This window comes from Odocoileus virginianus, chromosome 17 (genome assembly GCF_023699985.2).
Source record: "Odocoileus virginianus isolate 20LAN1187 ecotype Illinois chromosome 17, Ovbor_1.2, whole genome shotgun sequence".
Taxonomy (NCBI): Eukaryota; Metazoa; Chordata; class Mammalia; order Artiodactyla; family Cervidae; genus Odocoileus; species Odocoileus virginianus.
Window position 1 is genome coordinate 35,337,599 of NC_069690.1, and position 14,201 is coordinate 35,351,799.

The 14,201-nt window shown below is 57.6% G+C and overlaps 1 protein-coding gene across 2 annotated transcripts; it reads right to left on the bottom strand.

Moving 5' to 3' along the window:
* Positions 1 to 1,353: 1,353 nt before the first annotated feature.
* Positions 1,354 to 6,039, bottom strand: NXPH3 (neurexophilin 3). Of its 2 annotated transcripts, none has more exons than XM_020871254.2 (2): positions 5,507 to 6,039; positions 1,354 to 3,130 (listed from the first exon to the last, which is right to left on the bottom strand). In XM_020871254.2, the coding sequence occupies exons 1-2, from the start codon at positions 5,558 to 5,560 to the stop codon at positions 2,426 to 2,428; spliced, it is 759 nt and encodes a 252-aa protein (XP_020726913.2). In that variant the 5' UTR covers positions 5,561 to 6,039; the 3' UTR covers positions 1,354 to 2,425. The 2 variants fall into 2 exon arrangements, with proteins under 2 accessions (XP_020726913.2, XP_070335417.1); XM_070479316.1 differs by lacking the exon at positions 5,507 to 6,039 and adding an exon at positions 5,148 to 5,250.
* Positions 6,040 to 14,201: the final 8,162 nt, after the last annotated feature.

Sequence of the window (14,201 nt, forward strand, 5' to 3'; positions counted from 1 at the left end):
ATCCAGCAAGCCCAGACCCCCAAAGGCAAGGCCGGGCCCCTGTGCCCAGGGTGGGAAGGGAGTGGGAGGTGTGGAAGAGCTCTCAAATCTCTGCCGAGGAGAGATGCCCTGGGAAGCACAGTGTGGTGGGTGGGTGGGGAAGAGGCTGGGATGGGAGCGTGGGCTCCAGTCACTTGCCCTTCCTGGGTCACTTACTTCCTACAACCTGGGGCGACAGCAAGGTGGCTTCTATGGCCCCACGAGCTCTGTTCTGTGCTGTGAGGGCACTTGTCCGTGCTGAGTGCTGCTGGGCAAGGGAGATAGGCTGGGGGTGGCCAGAGCAACCTAGGACTCTCCTCATTCTGACTACCTGGCCGCAAGGGATGCAGGGGGCATGTGTGCTGCCCTCCCAGGAGAGCAGACCTTGAGTGGCCTCCAGAGAGGGCACCGCGATCTTGGCTCCTGCCGTCCCCTCATGGAGCCCCAAAGGGCCCAGCTGACTCCCAGATGAGGTGCCCTCCTGTGGGCCGGAGCATGGGGATGGCTGCTTCCAAGCCCTATGGTCCTCCCCCCACGCCCCAGCCTGTTCCTCCCCAAGCGTGTTAGACTGAAGACCGAATACCCCTGATTCTCTGATGGGACCCCTCCCAGACTTCCGCAGGAGGAGCCGCTGGAAATCACAACTAGGAGAGAGCCTTGGCAGTGTCTCCTCATCTCAGGGAGCCAGAGCCAGAAAGGGACTCAGAGGACATGTGTGCGGCCCTCAAAGTGTGGCCCCTGGGCCGGGAGCATCAGTGTCTACCTGGGCACTCGCTACTTGTTAGAAACGCAAATCCGGGGGTGGCGCTCCAGACCTGCTGAATTAGAAACTCTGGGGTAGAACTCAGAAATCTGTGCTTTAACAACCCTCTTGGTTCAGAAGCCCACTCACATTTGAGAAACTCTGGGCTGGGCAAGCTCCTCATTTTATAGCGAAAAATGAAGAGAACCAGAGAGAACAATGGACTCGCCCAAGGCCACAGAGCAAATATTGACAGAGCATTGTTACCCTAGTGGGCCCACCCAAACGGCGACCCAGGAAGGTGACCAGGATCACCCACCCTATGTGGCCCACCCACCTACTAGTCCTTCCTCCCCAGGTGCTCGGCAGCTGCCAGGCCCACCCGCTACCAGGCCCACATAGCATCGGTCCAGCTTCCGGGGCTAGACAGGGGCGGGGAGGGAAGCCCTGGAGCATCAGCTCCAGCAGCTGTTGGAGCCCCGCAGCTCCGGCCTCAGGAAATGTCCTGCTGTCATCTGAGAGACGCCGGCCAGACACTGGGCACCTGGGGCCCTCCCCCGACCCCCTTGTCCCCAACAACTCGGAGTCCAATATCCAGGAAAGCTTTAATCCCTGCTCGGTGAACAAGAGTCTGCACACACAAGTTGACCATCAGGTGAGTTCACAAACCCCACCCCCACCCCCACCCCCACCCCCACAGACAGACACTACGAGACAGGTCCAGCACACCCACCACAGTGTGACCTCACCCACCCCGAGCTGCTGACGGCCCCACAGGCCACGAGGGAGGCAGCATCTTTATCCAGGCGAGCCCTGGGCTGATGGGCAAGGCTGGCTGTGGAAGGCTCACTTGCTGGATAAGGTCACTCCCAGAGGAGCCAGCAGGGGCAGGATGGGGGAGGAACACGCCACTCACGGGTGGCTTCCGCCTGTGGCCTTGGTGCTGGGAGAAGCGCAGTTGTCCTCGCCTCAGCTTATGGACAGAGGGGTACTTCAGCTCAAGGGTGGGGTGGGGAGCAATGGCTAGAGAAGCGATTTTGGAAAGGGGAGGCCTGGCTAGGGGCAGCTGGTCTCTCTGCCAAGACATCAAAGACTCCAAGGGTCACCACTTCCGCCTCAAGCCGAGCTCAGACCACAGTCCAGGATGAGGGCTCAGGGCTGCCTCCTGGGTGGGGCTGGAGAGTTCCTGCTGCTGGCTGCCAAGAAGCCCCAGCTCGACCATCCTGCAGGGCTCACTGGGTGACCACACTGATGAAATACTCCTCTCCTCGTTGCTGTTCTTTCTCAGGATGGCAAGGAGGGAGCCAAGATTTCAGGCTCCTCTCAGAAACTGTATTGGTCTGCCTGCCCCAGGGGCTTCCTGGACCCGGCATCTTTCTGTAGCTCAGTGGGGAAGCCCTGTGAGGCCACCCAGAGAACCCACTCCTCGGCCAGTGCTCCTGTGTCCTGCTCGCCCCACAGCCTCAGGTTGGGGCCAGCACCTGTGACCCCTTCCCCACCACCTGAGACCCGGTTCTGGCCACACCTGGCCTCTCATCCTCTCCACCCCGGAGCTCCCTGCCTGAGGCCCCTTCCCTTCCCTGCCCAGTATCCAGACAGATGGCTTCCTGTGTGGGCAGGCCTGTCCTTCCAGCCCTGGCCTGCCTTTTGTGGCCTGCCCAGGGGTCACCCAGAGGGGTAGTAGGGAGTATCGCTGTGGTAGTTGTAATCCGGACACACCTTCTGGACTAGCCTGTAGTCCGTGCTGTAGAAGGCGATGTAGACGCAGACGACTTTGAAGGGCTGGGAGCAGCTCCAGGTGGCCGAGCTCTGAGCGTGGTCTCGGGAGCAGGTCTTGGCCGGGTCATGGGTGCAGAGCGAGATCCGGCGGCCCCGTTCCACCTTCTCCCACTCCATCCGGCAGTTGAAGATTTTGGAAGCCTTGGCTTCAATAAAGATCTGCTGCTCCTGATGAAACTCTACAGCTTTACTGGGGGGCACAAGGCTGATGGAGATATTGCCCTGGCCCGTGGTATTGTGTCGGAAGTGGACACTGAAGGTCCCGTTGCCGTGGTCCACGATCTTCCCCGTGACCAGCAGGTTCAGGGCTACCGTCTTGATGTTGGAGTAGAAATCACCCCAGCCAAAGATTTTCTTCACTTTGGTTGATGGCGGGGGGCTGTGGTTTGGGCGACTGGGGGGCTGCCCAAGGACCCCCCATGCCTCCCCAGGTGGAGCCAGCAGTCCTAGCAGAGTAGAGTTGGCCATGTGGCGGGACTTAGGGGACATGTGGCCCCGCTTTCGAGGCATCCGCGGCCGGGCCTGGCTCTCAGAGTCATCATGCTCAGGGTCCTCTGAGCCTGGTGGACCGTCATCCTGGCCGCAGATGACCTGCGGAGGCAGTTGGGAGGAGAGTGAGCACCTGGGCCCTCAGAAGACTCAGGAATTCCGGTCCCCTACTCCCTACCACCAGGACCATCTCTCTGCCCCTCCCTTCCACTCTGACTTGGGGCCGAGGGGCCCTGGCACATTGCTCACTTACACTGGGGGTTGGGTGTGCATTCTGGGCCTGTGTCATGGTTCCCTCTCATGTCTGACACTCAGGTCACCCCTAGCTCCTCTCCCCACTGTGCTGCCTCTGGCCACTATTTGAAGTCTGGAGAGATGGTGGAGAATTCTCTCCAGGGACCAGCACAGTTACACAGCTTCTACTCTTAAGAGAGCTCCAAGTCTGATGGGGGAGGCCCAGCTCCTGATCTTGGGAGAACCTTCATCAGACTGCAGAAGTACACCCCTTTGTTGACAGAGCAGTTGTTGTCTAGGAGAGATACAGTTTCAGCCTCTGTGATATTCCCCGGCTAACGGAGGTGGTACGCTGTCTGCCTTCAAAGAGGCCCAAGTCAGGTAGGGGTGCTCCGTCTCTCTGCTGAGACAGCCCCTCGTTTGACAGCGGAGGTACAGCCCTTGCCTTTGGGAACTTGCTAGTCTGTTGAATGAGACACCATTCCTACCCTGGGAGAGTTTCTACCCTCAGGCAAAGAGAATCAACAGATGATGGAAAAGAAAACAGAACCCAGTAAAGTTCTCTCTCGAGTACAATGCGGTTTAGGTTTTAATGGGAGGCTTTGAGGGAGACCTGGGTGAGTTCCATAACCAGGATGACCAAATTCCACTGATGGTAACATGCCAGGACATGACATACTAGGAGGGAGGAGTTCTTCTTAGCCCCATCTCACAGATGGGGACACCAGACTCACAGTTCACATCACTAAAGACTAAGTCCTTCAGGGTGAGTCCTCCTGATCCACCACACTCCCGGGCTCTCAGACCAGACGGGTCCTTCTGCGGGGGTTTTAGCCAAACCCTACCCTCATCTGGGGTCTCTGGAAAGCTCTGCGGAGGCTCAATTGGCCCCTCTGCATCCGCTCTACTGACAGGCAACATCTGGGGAGGCTTCTTGAAGGAGCTGTGGGGAGGGCCAGCAGGACAGCCCGACAAGCTCAAACTCAGGACAGCTCAGGAGGGCACCAGGGAACAGACCAGGTTCCCTGAGGACAGCTGCCTGGCGTGGATATGCTCAGCTTTTCAAGAAAGACCCTCTGTGTCTCATAACCAGCACCAGGTGTACCAGCTCACAGCTGGGCAGCATCTGGACTTGCTGGGACCTGGGATAAGGATGTGGAACGCCTGAGGCTGTCATATGCACTGCTACAAAGGGGTTCGGGGTCTTCATGTCCCCTGTTCTGACCCTGGCCATGTCTGCGGTTGTGCGCGGTGTCCCTGCCTGCCAGGACCCAAGGGTGGGGCAGAGGGACAGCAGGAGGGGAGGGCCGCGGGGCTGGGGTCAAGGCAGAAGACGTGTGCGAGTACTGAACCCTGGGGGTGGGGGTCACAGCTGAATGGCTGGAGGATGAAGAGAAGGGCCCTAGGGGGAGATGTGAGAAGGGAAGGGTTCTTCCACACAATGGCAAAGGGGATTATTGTTTTGAGGAGACGGGCAGACCCAGATGTGGGTCTGAGGCTTCTCCACGACAGGATTGGTAGGTGGCGGTCGGTCGGAGGGGATTCGCGCCCTGAGCTGGGGTCTGGTGTGTATTCCCCGCGTCCTGGGCCGCCAGGAAGGCGCGAGCGAGCGCACGGGGAGCGGGCTTCGGGCGCTCCGCTCAGCTGCCGCGAGCGCCCGGGGCGGGAGCCGCCTGCCCAGGTCCTGTGGGGCTCGGGCTGCGCGCAGCCGGGAGAGGAGAGGAAAACAACAGGCGAGGAGGGAGGGAGCAGGAGGGAAGGCGGGAGCGAGGGACGCGGGGGCCACCCCTCGCCTGAGCCAGCTAGTGCGCTGGGGGCCCCAGAGCGCGGGGCCCTCCGGGCCCCTCCGCCTCCCCGAGGTCAGGGAAGAGCCCATACCCCCTACCCTGGCAGGTCATCAGCTCCACAGCCACCCTCCACTACCCTTCCGCACGGCCCGCGGCCCGGGAAGAGGTCGAGTGACCCTTGGCGACGTCTGCGGGCATTTCCCCTCGTGCCCGTCGCACCTCTCGCCACCAGCGGCCGAGTAGGTGGGCCAGCCCAGCACCCTCTCCCCGCCCCTATTAACCCTTCCTGTACAGACTCCGGCCTCGGACCCGCCCTCTCCCCCAGCCTCGAGGCTTCTCCTCCATCCCCGGGATGTTGGGGGGAAGGGAGAAAGTTTTCGGGCTCGGAAGCTTCCCGCGCTCTCCCCCAGTCCTCCCGGCCCCCGCCCCTCCGCGCCGCTCCCCGCGGATCACTCACCAGATAGAGGCTGCCCTGCACTAGGAACACGAAGCAGCAGCGAGTCAGTTGCATCTTCCTCCTTTGCTGTCGTGCCCCTTTCTCGCGCCTGTTCCCTTCAGGGTCCCAGGCCCTTCCTCACCCCTGCTCGCTCTTTCAGGCGCGCCGTCCCATGCTCCAGTCCCCCGGCCCCCGGCGGCCCTCCGCGCGGCCAGCCGCCCAGGACCGACCCCGCCCCCTTCGGTCCAGCTGTGCAGCCGCCGCCCCCCTCCCTTGGTCCAGCTGCGCGCGGCGCGGTCCCCTCTCGCGGCCCCAGATGTGCGCCCCGAGCGCCTCGAAGGGCCCCAGCTGCGCGGTGGCTCCGCGGCTCCTGATATGCCCCCTCGGTTCCAGCGGCGCCGCTCTCGCCCAGATGTGTTGGGGACCCGCGCGCGCGCTCGCCCCAGAGCTAATTCCCTAGGCCAGATGGCCCCTCCCGCCCCGTCGCGGCGCGCCCCCTGGCGGACGCCCCTGGCCGCGCCAAGCCCCGCCGCCGCTCCCCGCGCTGCCTCCCGCCAGACTGGAGCGCTCCTGGCGCCCAGGCGGCTCCCGCTTACTCGTCCCTCCCACCACCAGCGGCGGCGGCGGCGGCGGCAGGTACTGTGAGCCCAGCCGGTACCTCCGGAGTTAACTCCTCCCCTGCCGGCCCGCAACCCAGGGATTTAGGACGCAGGGGGCAGGATTTGGAGGCAGAGTTTACTCGCGAGGCAGGGAGAGGGTGGTGACCTCGGGGGTAAGGACCCTACTAATTCCAACCCTGACCAGGGCCTCTGTTCCTGGTAGGGAGCCCTGAGAATCTGCTGCCCTCCCTGAACCCCAAGAGACCTGGAATTTGAAAAGATTATTTTTCCCAAACCCCATTACAAGAGATTCAGAAAAGAAGGTCTTCCTTACTGTAACCTGTCTCCACAGCCCAAAGTCCACTTCTCTCTGCAAGACTTGATTTTGTGCCCGGGGAAGTTCTTCTGGGTGTCTAGCCTGTACTCCTTTGGTTATAATATCAATTCCTATCCTGTTCTGCTTTACTCAGAGGGGCTGGGATAACCCTCCCCACCTCCCCCCAGTACCTCTCAGTCCTGTCGCTGTGACAGGAAACTTGACTGGAGTCTTGGAATGAAAAGGCAGCTAGGGGCCAGGCTGGATTTCTGGGGTAAGCCTCCCAAGAAGCTAAGGAGTGAGGTGAGCAAGGCCCCTGGAGGCTGTAACTTCATTCTTCACTCTGCCCTTCCTGTGATCCAGGGAGTCACAGGCTGGGATGTGGGGCTCCTATGCCAGCAGGGTCTCTGTCTCTGGTTTCGGTAAACCTCCAGGGCAAGAAGGAAGAAAAAGACCCTCATTCGAGATTGCAAAGTGGGGCCCATCCCCCATCACCCCACATCTCCACATTGTCTTCCTGGAATTGCAGGGCCCCTTTAGTCCTTAGAAAAATCAAAGGTCAAGTCCCAGCACCCAGCACGTCTCAGAGGCTGTGAGGCTGAGGTAGGTACCCCAGCATTTGGAGTGGCCCCAGCCTGGGCTTGGCCCATGGGGCAGGGTGGGTGGGCACTCTGCTGTGGCCCTCGAGGCCCAGCTTGGTCTCTGGCTGCAGCCCCCAGCACGCACCCAGCCTCCTCCCCCACCATCTGCCAGGCGGGTGCATGGGGAATGCAGATGAATCTTAATATCAGCCTGGGCCAAGTGCGATGAGGGAGACAGATTCTGCAGAACCCAGACAGCGTCACAGGGCCCCCTGCATTCCCCAGGCACCCTGGGCAGTACAGGAGACAGCAGCCCTTCTCTGGTGGTGGTGGGGGTGTGTGTGCAGGTCTAATCAAAGACCACCACCCACCCCACCAAAGCCAGGGGAAGAAGGAACAGATAAATCTTTGTCTGGCCTCTGAGCCTCTGGTCCGGCTGGGAGGAAGAAGCTGTCGGCCTGAGCGTGGGCAGCTGGTTCCGGCACTCAGCTAGGCAGAGGCGTAGCTGGGCCCACTCCTTGTCCATCTCCAGAAGGTCCTATCCCCAGGAGAGCAGTGTGACCCAGCAGAAAGAGCACAGATTTTCAGGCCAGACAGTCCTGGATTCCATTCCAGGCCTGGCTGTGTGACCTTGGGCAGGTTGCTTTGGTTCTCTGAAGCCAGTTTCCTGATCTGTTGTTGCAAGAACTAAATGAGACAGAATGTGCAAGCAAAGCACAGGCACAATGGCTGGCGGGCAGTCATGGCGTGCAATAAAGGGAAGCTCTTTTCTACTGCCCACACATTTGCTCTGGCTGAGCCTCCTGCCGGGCTTGCCCTCACTGCCCTCTTAGCCCTTCCTGACTCTCACTTCCTTCAAGTTTCCACTCCGCATTCATCCATCAACCACTGGCCAAGCCTGTCCTTGGTCCCAGGCACCAGGCCAGGGGTTGGGATACACAGATGAATGGAACTCCATCCCTGCCCTCAAGGATCTCACAGGCTAGTGTGGAACTGAGACATGAAAATCAATGATTATAACTCAGTGTGGTGAGTAGAAAGATCCTTCCAGCAGTGAGTACGGATACACTGAGGACAGTGTGGGTGTGGGTGGAGAGGGTTGGCTTCCTGGAGGAGGTGGTGCCAAAGGACAAATGAATGGTCTAAGATCTGCAGGCTAGAACCAGAAGCAGTTTGCAGTTACTGGAGCTCAGAGGGGAGGAGAGGAAGTTGGAGCAGGAAGCTGGGACCAACTGACCCAAGGTCTTTCCTGTGGGTCAAGGGGGTTAGGACCTTGAAAACACTTTGAAGGGTTTTAAGGGGGGCTAGTAATTTTAGTCAGATTTGCATTTTAGAACATTTTGGAGAATTCACAGGAAAGAGGAAAGACTAGAGCTCTGGAGGGAACCAGTTAGGGGATAAATGCAATCTGGGGTGAGAGAGAGGGGGAGACTGGAAACATGCTGGGGAAGCAGATCAGGATTGCGTTATTGCTGAAATAAGGGAGGAAGGGAGACAGGGAGTCAAGTCTGATACCCAAGTCTCTGGCTTGGGCAATAGGCAGGATGCCCTCTGAGGTGGGCACTACCAGCAGTGGGGAGGCAAGTCAGTTCCAGGGGGATGGGGGTTGGCTTTGGTCAAGTCAAGTCTGGGTGCTGTGAGCCAACCAAAGGCAGAACAGAGTCTCGCCTAGGGTACCGGGAGTGTGGATGTGCAAGTAGAACAAGGGGCTTGGATGGATTTAAGGGGTGGACAGAGGAAGAGCTGCTCCCAAAAGACCCCAGGCAGAAGCTGGCAGCCAGGGGCAAGGAGGGTTTGTGGGCTGATCCCAGAAGCCACAGAAGCAGTGGGGCTCTCACAGGAGTGTGCCAAGCTGAGGTAACTTTACACATCCAGAGGCCAGGTCCCACCCCAGGGTCAACAGATGGGAGCTCAGGACCATGCATTTTTGCCCCTTTCCCAGGTAATGGCCTCTGGACTTTGATAAACTGGTGTGTGGGGAGTGTCAAGAAAGACCGTATGAGCAGTAGCTCACAGGAGCAGAGCAGCCTGGCATAAAAGAGACCATGGGGTTTGGCAGAGGGTCCTCTGAGAACTGGACCCAACACTTTCTTCCAGCTGCTCCCAGGATGGGAAGACAGACCACTCTGCACAGCTGTGCTGGAGGTAAGCCCAGATGTGTCTGCCAGTCAGGGTCACCTCTCCGTATCCCTAACCCTCTCACCCATCACACCCTGCACACAGCAGATGCTCAATGAAGGGGGCAGAACTCAATGTGCTAGTCCTGCCCCTTGGCCCCCAGCCTCCTTGGTGCCTACTTGCACCCTGGATGTGGGTTGGCTGGGCATTTGCTCAGCACTTCGGATGCTTTCCCTTGCTTCAGTCTCACCTTTGGAAGAATCCTGTCTGTATCCCTCCCCTCCTCTCTGCCACTCCAGTGCTGCAGTAAAGAAAAAAAAACACAGGGGTGCCTGATCAGTGCTTATTGAATGAATAGGAAATGGGGCTCCTGATGGTTTGAAAGGCAGAGAATGGATGCCCTTGAGCCAGCTGCAGCGGGGAGGTCACGGGAGAGGCGGGAGTAGATCATTGTTGCTAACAGTCTCTCCTGTTTACCGGGAAATTTGCAATTTTTGAGTGTTATGATAGAATGCTATTAGAGGAAACCAGGGGAGCCCAGAGGGAAACCCTAATTCTAATGAGGGGGCCAAGGACAAATCCTAGAGAAACTACTCTAATGTGGATCAGCTGAGGTGGGAGAAGGAAAGAACCTTCCAGGCAGAGGAAGCAACTCATGCAAAGGCCAGAGATGAAAGAAAGGCTGGGAATGGGGTTCTGATGAGGACAAGATGAAAGACTCATTTGTTCCACAAATAGTTATCGGATGTCTACTTTTATGTTGGGTCCTGGGCTGGGTGTGGGGGTACAGCTGTGATTGAGAGATGGCAGTCCTTCAAGTGGAGAATTTGGGTTCTGAGAGAGACAGATTAAATATCTAAGCATATGAAAACACAAGCTCTGAGATGTTGGCAAGTGGTGTGAAGGAAGAAGACCAGCAAGTTCTGAGTGAGAGAGAAACCAAGGAGGGGTCTCACTTTCCCTGGAATTGATCAGGGGGGCCTCTGTGAGATGTGACATTTCAGCTGGAATCGGAAGGGTGAGGAGACCACACCAGCTATCAGGCTAGGGAGGGGCCTTCCAGACAGAGGGAACAGCATATGCTAAGACTCAGAGTCTAGGAAGAGTTTGGTGCTTTGGAGGAACTGAAGCAGTGAAGGAGTGGGGAGTGAGAAGAGGGCAGAGAGATGGGCAGGGCCTGGATGGGCCCAGGGCTTTATAGGCCTGATGGAAGGTTTGGGCTTTGTCATATCATTAAGATGTTTTGTATTACAAATTTTTAATTTACAAGTTTTAAACAAGGAGCAGACTTACACTTTAGAATGATCACTAGAAAGATCACTCTGCTGGCAATAGATTTAAGAGAGAGGATGACACTAGGAGCTGGGAGGTGTGGGTGGCCTGAGATAGGGCAGATCCCCTGGGGATGGAGAGGAGGGGATGGGCCTGAAAGACATTTAAGTAGTGGGATGAAGAGGAGTTAGGCTCTAGGACAGTGGTTGAGGGGTCAGAGATGCCCCCAGCTTTCTAGCCCAGGGACACAGGATGAAGGGCAGGTTTGCGGGAGGGTGCAGTGCCCTGCCCTGGATAGGGGGTATTAAGTGCTTCAGATGCTCAGGTGCAGCGAAGAGCTGGGTGCAGGGTGGAGGTCCCACTGGAAGGTTCAGACTGGGAGGTGTGCAAACCTCGAGAGTTATCAGAGGTGAGAGTGTGAGGGACTCTCAGAGGACAGACAGTGAGGGTGCACAATGGGCTGCCAGGGCCTGTCTTGTAGGGAGGAGAGATCCCAGAGCGGGAACAGGGGAGCCAGGAAGCAGGCGGGAATCCCCTGGCCCCAGAGGCCTGAAGGAAGCTGCCCACTAGCATCCCACACTGTGCCTGCCTCTTTGAGGGGTCATTTCCTCTGTGCCCCTGCCTCTCATGGGACTCTCCACCCAGGAGGGCTGTACACTTCTCACGTGCGCTCTCTTGAGAGGAAAGGGTAAGAACGTGGGGCCCAGGATCCCTGGATTAGGGCCTGGCCCTGAGACTGGCTGTGTGGGTGATCTTGGGAGAACATCTTGTCTTCTAGGGGGGCTGGCACTGCCTGTCTACGGAGCTGGCACTGCCCCTCTCTCCGGGTGAGGACTGTGAGGGTGAGAACATCTGGCTCCCAGTGGGCACATAGTACCTTGGTCTTTTGTCTGCACTGAGCTGGTGGAAAGAGCTTTGTAAACAGTGAAGCACTTGATTATAAGGAGTCTGCCTGTGCTCCTTTCATGGTACAAACCAGTATGTTTGGAGGTGAGAAGCAAGGGGGAAGAAAACAGGCCCTGGGCCGCTAGACTGCAGGGCACCTGGCAGGGACCCCACACCTGGCACCAGGTCACCTGCTCTCCACCTGTCGGCTGGACCCAGGTCGCCATGGTCAGCGCCGGCTCCCACCGGGAGGATGCGGAGACCGCGCGGGCGTGTCGAGTGGGACGCCAGTGGGGTCAGCGCGCCGCCTGGTGGTCACTTGGGGCGCCGCCTGGGGGCGCTTTGCCCTGCCAGGAAGATGACGCCGCACCCGCCCGCTGCGTTGGTTGCTCTCTCTTTCTCTGTCTCTCTCTGTCTCTGTCTCTCTCTGTCTCTGTCTCTGTCTCCTCTCTCTCTCTCTCTCTCTCTCTCTCTGTCTCTCTCTCTCTGTCTCTCTGTCTCTGTCTCTGTCTCTCTCTGTCTCTGTCTCTCTCTCTCTCTCTCTCTCTCTCTGCCTCTCTCTCTCTCTCTCTCTCTCTCTCTCTCTGTCTCTCTCTCTCTCTCTCTCTCGCCAGTGCCTGGCACCCAAGCGCTTGGTGGAAACTCCTGAAGCCAAGGGAGGGCCTGTCCGGCTCGGAGGCATTGTTGAGCAATGGAGCCCTCGAGCCAGATTGCCTGGGTCCCAATCCTTCATTTGCCACTGTGTAAATGCCTTCGCCTCTCTGTGCCCAGCCTCTTTATGGGGAGAGTTAACAGTATGCACGTATAAGCTTGTTGGGAGCAGCGTCTGACACATAGAAAGTGCTCAGTAAGTGCCACCTGTCCTTATATTTGCATTAGGTTACTCATTCAACCTTAGGTGTTCACGTCGCTGTCGGATCAGGGGCTTTGCAGGGATGCCGCTCTGCGGTAGAAATGATCCCGGCTGAGTCAGGGAGAGGGGTCGTCCACCTGGGCACAGAAAGGGAGCCTCGAGTTCTTTATTTGTGAAAGGGTCAGCATAACATCCGTAAGTGAACACTTCCCACTTTCTTTTCACTGAAGGGGCGCAGGGTGGGCGGAGAGGCGGAGCGCCCCAGGTTCCAATGCTCACACGCACCCTGGCCCTCCAGCTGGCCTCCACTCCTGGTCACAGCGGCCAGAATTCCGGGACACGTGCCCCTCTGGACCCCCGACGGACACTGGGTCCAGAGCACCCAATGGCAGCCCTCCGGAGGTCTAGGCGTCCCCCCTGCAGGGCCCCTGGCACCCCGCATAGGGCTGGCTGCACCCCGCTGTCCACCAGGCGTCCAGAGGGCCTGGCTGCGCTTTCCATTTCCAGGCCGATGGTGACGCCTGGCGGTGGAAGGAAGGACTACCGGGACCTCCCCTCCATTCAAGGAACTATCTAAACTCGGGCACCCCTAGGTGGGGGCGCGGGAGCGTGGCCGGCAGTGTTGTGGAGGGGGGCGGGCAGTGAGATGGGGAGCAGACACTATCAGGGTGATCCCAGAGGTGAAGGGTTCCCAGAGCAGCGCTGACCTGGGTTTCTGTTGTGGAGATGGGATCCAAACCTTCCAATTCCTAATCCGATTAAATGTGGGGCAGAGGTGGTCCAGGGGCCCTCAGGAAGGGGCAGGGTTGGAGTGGGAGCCAAATGAGACCCCAGAGAATTCAGGAGGAAGACCTCCGTAGTATTCTCCTTCCATCCCATTTGGGGTCATCACTGTTCCCTTCCAGGGTCCCAGCCCTTCCCAGATTTCAATGTACATGGGGGGATGAGTCTGCGACTGGCCACAGCCTGAAAGGTACCTTAGTCGGGCAACCCCCAGGAAAGGTCAGTGCAGCCGTGAAGAGGCAGAAGGACGTGGTGGAGGTCTTTCCTGAGCACCCACACCTGACTAGGGAGACTCGTCACCTTTCAGACTTGGAGGCATAACCTACTCACCCTTGAATGTCAGGCCCTGAATCAGCCAGCTCTGGATGTGGGTTTCACAGACTGCCAACTCCAAATATACAGAATCATACTCTTCACACCCTGGACCATGGTCTTGCCTCCTGTGTTCCCCCATCCTTGAAGGGCCCCACCATCTACCTCACTCGAATCTTGGTGCCAGCCTTACCCCCAGTCTCTCTTCCTGATGTCCAGTTGCATCTCCTCCAACCCACTGGAGGCTTCAGGACTCCATCCCTGCTCACTGGGACCACAGCAGCCTGGAAGGGTCTCTCCCAGTCATTCCTTACCTACCCCACAGTCAAAGGAAAGATGCAAACCAGGTGACCTTCTGTTTCATATCCTTGGAGGACTTCCTACAGCCTCAAACTAGCCAAGGCATATTGAGAACACTCATGAATGGTACCCAAAATGGTACCCAAATTCTCATTTAATCGTACAACCTAGTGGGGAAGGTTCTATTATCACCACATTTTACAAATGGGAAAACAGAGATAAGGTGGCTTCCCCAGAGATCCATAGCTAATACTCTTCAGAGCTGTGATTTGGACCCAGGCAGCCCATTCTTTTACTCAGCACACCAATGTGTCCTAATGTGAAGTATTTGTTGTGTTGGCTGGGATATTCCTTTTTTTTTTTTTAATAGTACAGATGAACAATTTTAGTTTTCATAGAAATATGTTTCCTTTTAAGGCTTTTTCTTCTATTTTATTTTATTTATAGCAAGGGTTACTGGTTTCCCATTTATGGAGGTGATACAAAGTGACTCTTTAAAATGAATTTATTTTAGGGAAAAAGATTAGCTAACTGAAAGCAAAAGTGAAAGTCACTCAGAAGGCTCTTTTTGACCCCGTGGATATACAGTCCATGGAATTTTCCAGGCCAGAATACTGGGGTGGGTAGCCGTTCTCTTCTCCAAAGGATCTTCCCAACCCAGGGATCGAACCCAGGTGTCCTGCTTTGCAGGCAGATT

Coding starts and splice junctions, on each gene's coding strand:
- NXPH3 (XM_020871254.2), bottom strand. CDS start 5,560: ATGCAACTGACTCGCTGCTGCTTCGTGTTCCTAGTGCAGGGCAGCCTC. Junction 3,131..5,506: donor TGCAGGGCAGCCTCTATCTG/GTGAGTGATCCG, acceptor CTGCCTCCGCAG/GTCATCTGCGGCCAGGATGA.